This window comes from Gossypium hirsutum, chromosome D08, assembly GCF_007990345.1.
Source record: "Gossypium hirsutum isolate 1008001.06 chromosome D08, Gossypium_hirsutum_v2.1, whole genome shotgun sequence".
NCBI lineage: Eukaryota > Viridiplantae > Streptophyta > Magnoliopsida > Malvales > Malvaceae > Gossypium > Gossypium hirsutum.
Window position 1 is genome coordinate 67699472 of NC_053444.1, and position 5799 is coordinate 67705270.

Consider the following 5799-nt stretch of genomic DNA (forward strand, 5'->3'; position numbering starts at 1 on the left):
GCAGTTTACCCATTATTATTTAGTAAAGAAGGAGGAAATTGGATGAGAAGGGAAGTGGGTGGATCAATTGAATTGACCTAAAATTCAGGGATGAAAGCAGCAAACAGTGAACAAAGCCACGTGTTGGCAGAAATAAGTTCCTTTAGAGGAAGGAACATTAATTAATATAAATAATATGGGATTTGACGTGTCCAATCCTACCAATTAACATCCAATCTACTTCCCCTCCATTTTAAAATCCATAATATACAAATAATGCATGTTTCTTTACCATAATAATAATGCGTGTATTATTTAAGTTGACTAATAATTTAGTAAGTAATGTTTTGGTCACTTAATTTTAAAAAGTTACAAAATAGTTATTGAACAATTTGAAAGTCACTGATCTATTCGAAAGTTTTTATTAAGTCATTGGACAATTAGGTTTTTTTAAAAGTCTAGTTAGTGAGCTCCGTGTGACGATTCGACAATTGGCATGGTGACTCAGTACCTATTGATGAGTAAAAGAACATAACTTAGATACAAGGCAATCAAACGGTTAGTGGTGGAGTTTGGATAAATAAGTGATTTGGATTTTGATCGTAGACTCTAAAGTTCAAAATTATTTCATGAAAAAAAAAACTAAATTGCAGAAGAGAGGGGGAATGAGAGTTTTCGATGGTGTAGGTAGTGCGAACAAGGAAAGCCATACAACAGAGATTTTAACATCCCAGTGACTTAAATGATAACTTTTGAATAGTTTAGTGACCATTTTGTAATTTTTTAAAGTTGAGTGATTAAAACCTAAACTTACTAATAGTTTAGTGATCTTGGGTGTAATTTGCCCATATAAATAATATACAAGTAATATTCCTAAGTATTCAAGTTTAAGACTCACCATGCACAATTATATACATGAGTCTTCGAGTCCTATCATATGAGGTTGCCATGTGTGGGTTTTAGTCTAGTTTGTTGGCTTTAATCTAGATTGTAACCGTTTTTAGTCTGTTTGAAATGTAATGGTCAAATGTCTAGGGTTAGCAGTCCAGTAATCAACAGTATCTAGACATGCAAGAGATAATAATAGTTATGAAGGATCAAATGTCTTTCCAACAAAAGAGATATGAAAGGCAAAAGAAGCTTATCCATGAGCAAATAGATAGACAAAAGCAAGTAGATGAAAGAAATGAAAGAAACAAAAAGCATATTGAGGAGCTCAGAGTAAATAAGATGAATTAGCAACAAAATCTCAAATGAAGGAAAAGATTCATCCATTTGGGACATCACGTCACCATCACTATTGAAGGTGTCAAATCAGACATCCATGTTAGCGATCTTAAGACACATTAATAAAGCTTGTCCCCATTATAAAGGGTCATGCAAACATCTCACGTGGGGCATTCTCTCTCCCTGTTCTCAAAACTTTCTCCACGAAATCACAATCTCTTCCCAACCTTTATACTTCTCCTATTCATTCTACCTTCATCTTCTTTCCTTGTTCACCTCATTAGTTAATAAATATGATAGTAGTTATACAAATGTATTAACTGTAATTATAATGTCTTCGTTTATAAATTATACTGATTAAATCTAATTATAGTTACATGAATATATTAAAATTATAATTGCTTGTTAAAAATAACTATGTAAAATTCATTTTTATTCTATATTTTCAAAGAAACTTTTTTTTATCTCTCTTAACTCATACATTAAATAATGTATCCTAACAATATTTATTATGTTAATTCAATTTTTTAATCTTTTTAATAAGACATTTTTTAGACATCATCGTGATTTATATTTGAGTTTTGTCTGTAAACATTAAAATATTATAATTGAGTTTTTTAAAATATCACCATCATATTAATTTGATTTTTTATTTGATTAAGTTAAATTAAACGTTAAATGTCAACTTAAATTTAAATTGGAGAATAATTAAATATGTGGAATAAATTTTAAACACATGTATATCTAGCGTAAATAAAGCTTGGACTTGACATATTAAAAAAATTGATAGTGTACAACTATTTCTATTTTTTAACATGACATATCCATATAGAAGCAAATGGGCATAATAATAAAAAAAGAGAATAAAAATATTTAAAAAAGAAGACTCAAACGTACCAAATTTAATTAGGAGCTAGTCGGGGAGTTTCAGATGATTGAAAAGAGAAACATATTAGAGTAAAGCGGCCATTCGAAGACGGTGGATGAAGATCAGAGAGCTTCTCCGTTAGGGCTTCGAGTTTGAATCAGCGGAGTTTCAAGTCGTTTTAAGGAAAATCAAATTATAAAGTCGAAAGAGGAGGGAAAAAACTCTTTTAGCGTTTTTTTTGGGGAAGAGGAGATCAAATGGTGGCAAGATTACTAAAATACAACTCTGAAGGTATCTAAAATCTTAAAACTTTTGAATAGTTCAGTGACCAACTTGTAATATTTTTGAAATTGAGTGACCAAAGTATAAACTTAATTAACATCAATATGAGACGTCCATTGCAAAGTTAACAGGCTAGCGATGAACTTGTAATATTCGTATAATTTAGTGATTAAATTATAATTTTTTAAAATTAATGACCAAAATATAAATTACTAATAATTGAGGGACTTTGAGGTAGTTTGCCCAACTTTATATTCGATTTTGAATATAAAGAAAGAGAGCTGTCGTGTCAAAGGATAAAGCAACATTGTCCCCACACCTACTATTAATCACTTTAAATTGTCACTCCCCTTTCCCCTTTTTTGCTACAAAATTGCAACACGTGGGCTTCTCTTGCATGCATTATGGGACCTCCTTTTCCCTATATATACCCTCTTTTCTCTCTCATACCCCCTCACGAGCTCCTTCAAAAACACCAAGCCTCTTTGCTCTCCATTCACCCCAACATCAACACTCTCTCTCACATGCAAATCTTTACTCACCCAAAGCCAATCAAGATTCTCCTTTTGATCCAAAACAAACCATAGCAAAAAACAGACCCTTTTTTTTTATTAATTGGCTTAAATTTAAGCATCCATGGCTGCATATGCATCATCACCAGCAGCAGCAGCAGCTGCTATTGGGACTTGTTTTAAGCCTAAATTCCCAGTTTCAAAAAGGCACACCATTTCATGTTCTCTTCAAGCTCCATCTTTTCTTCATTTGCCTAAACAATCATCATCATCATCACCATCTACTGAGAAACCCCAACAATGGAATCCTTTTCAAAGAGTTGCTGCTATGGCTTTGGATGTAGTGGAGAATGCTTTGGTTTCTCACGAAAGTCAACACCCTCTTCCAAAAGCAGCTGACCCCAGAGTTCAAATCGCCGGTAATTTCGCTCCGGTACCGGAACAACCTGTCAAACATCGGTTACCTGTGATTGGAACAATCCCAGACTGCATTCAAGGTGTGTACGTTCGAAACGGAGCTAACCCACTTCACGAACCAGTCGCCGGTCACCATTTCTTCGACGGTGACGGTATGGTTCATGCGGTTCAGTTAAAAAATGGGTCAGCTAGTTATGCATGTAGGTTCACTGAAACTAATCGTTTAGTCCAAGAACGTGATTTAGGCCGTCCTGTTTTCCCTAAAGCCATCGGTGAACTCCATGGTCATTCCGGCATAGCTAGACTGTTACTTTTCTACACTCGTGGACTGTTCGGTCTCGTTGATCCAAGTCACGGCACCGGCGTTGCCAACGCTGGACTTGTTTACTTCAACGGCCATTTACTCGCCATGTCTGAAGATGATTTGCCTTACCATGTTCATATAACTCCCGCCGGCGACTTAGAAACCATCGGCAGATACAATTTCGACGGTCAATTGAATTCAACAATGATTGCTCACCCCAAAGTTGATCCACAATCGGGTGAATTCTTTGCTCTTAGTTATGATGTTATTCAAAAGCCACACCTTAAGTACTTTCGTGTTTCACCGGATGGTAAAAAGTCACCGGACGTTGAAATTCCGGTGGAGGGTCCGACCATGATACATGATTTTGCTATTACCGAGAATTTCGTGGTGATCCCAGACCAACAAGTAGTGTTCAAATTGCCTGAAATGATCCATGGTGGGTCGCCGGTGGTGTATGATAAGAACAAAATGTCGAAATTTGGGGTATTAGCTAAGAATGCCATTGATGGTTCAGAGATTAAATGGGTTGAAGCACCTGATTGCTTTTGTTTTCATCTTTGGAATGCTTGGGAAGAGCCTGAAACTGATGAAATTGTTGTAATCGGTTCATGCATGACACCACCAGACTCCATTTTTAACGAAAGTGATGAATCTCTCAAAAGTGTCCTCTCTGAAATTAGACTCAACTTAAAGACCGGAAAATCCACGCGCCGCCCTATCATATCGGAATCCGAACAAGTCAACTTGGAAGCAGGGATGGTGAACCGGAATTTACTAGGGAGAAAAACAAGGTTTGCTTATTTAGCATTGGCTGAACCATGGCCTAAAGTTTCAGGGTTTGCCAAAGTTGATCTATCAACCGGTGAGGTAAAAAAATACATGTATGGTGACCATAGGTATGGTGGTGAACCATTGTTTTTCCCTCTAAACCTTTCGACAAATGAAGACGATGGTTACATTTTAGCTTTCGTTCACGATGAAAAGACATGGAAATCGGAGTTGCAGATCGTAAACGCCATGGATTTACAGCTAGAAGCTACGGTTAAGCTTCCATCTCGAGTCCCATATGGTTTCCATGGAACATTCATAAGTTCAAAGGACTTGGAAAACCAGGCTTAATTACTTATCTTTCATGTCCGTTTTACGATTTTCAGGAAGAGACTTACCAGTGGGATGCATGTATATACTGTCCCCGGAATCCCTTCCTCTGTTTCATATGGGGTTTTACGAGAGACCAGTTTGTAGCTTTTGGGATATGTAGGTACATACACTATTTGAAGCTCAGCTGGTTTTATGCATATATTTTTTTTCACTTCAGTGTGCGTGAAACCGTACATAAATTTTAAAAGCAAAATATGTAGTGCTTGTATCCTCTGTTTTTTTCTTTTCCTTTTTGGTTGTAAATACTTGAAATTTTACATTATATATAGAAATACCAGTCTCCCATATCTCAACTCTTTTGATCTTTCTTACATGTTGCTTTGTTTGTTACTATTTTCAATGATGTTTTGTTGATATAAGATTCGGGTTAAGGGGTCTCGGAAGTGTGGTAAAAGAGAGGACCCTAAACCCGAATTTTGTATCAACAACAATGAACATCATAAATGTAATTTAGAGCAATGAACAAATGAGAAAAACAGCAAAGGGGTTAAATGTTAAATCAAGTTAGGATTGGACCCTTTTTTAGTCATTCAAATTTGATAGATTTTGTGACTCAAACTTTGCTGCAAATCATGGATGGTATTGGCAACCTACCATTGGCATGGTGCAATGTAGATGAGATACCTAATGGAACAATATGCAACATGTTGTAGACATTCCTAGCCTTGAAAGCAACGAAACCGGTTCGTTGCCGAGACAATAAAAGGTTCGGGGGGTCGAACTTCGGTCATAGATTGTGGTTTAACCATGAATTGGTTAGCTTAGAGATATTATTAATAGTGTTGTAATGTGATAATGACCGAAAATGTAACCGTAATCTCAATTTTAATACCTAATCGTAGTTATCTTCCTTGCTATTTAACCCGAAGGACCTATCCATATTGTAATTTCCTGCTTAAAATTGCAACAAATTTTTATGACCTCATAGGCAATATGAAATGTGAGCAGTGGAAAAATTCATGGGGGGAAATGGATGGTTGCCTACAACAGCCTAGATGTTCATTGGGAAATTATATAACTGAAGTTCACAACTCAAAACACGAGAT

The 5799-nt window shown here is 35.7% G+C and overlaps 1 protein-coding gene across 1 annotated transcript; it reads left to right on the plus strand.

The window, feature by feature from the left end:
- The first annotated feature begins 2822 nt into the window (after window positions 1-2822).
- On the plus strand, window positions 2823-5038 carry LOC107928268 (9-cis-epoxycarotenoid dioxygenase NCED3, chloroplastic). Its single transcript, XM_016859455.2, has one exon. It carries the CDS (start codon window positions 2993-2995, stop codon window positions 4709-4711), a length of 1719 nt encoding a protein of 572 aa, XP_016714944.2. The 5' UTR covers window positions 2823-2992; the 3' UTR covers window positions 4712-5038.
- Window positions 5039-5799: the final 761 nt, after the last annotated feature.

Excerpts from the sequence above, each read along its gene's own strand:
- LOC107928268 (XM_016859455.2), top strand. The coding sequence starts at position 2,993 with ATGGCTGCATATGCATCATCACCAGCAGCAGCAGCAGCTGCTATTGGG.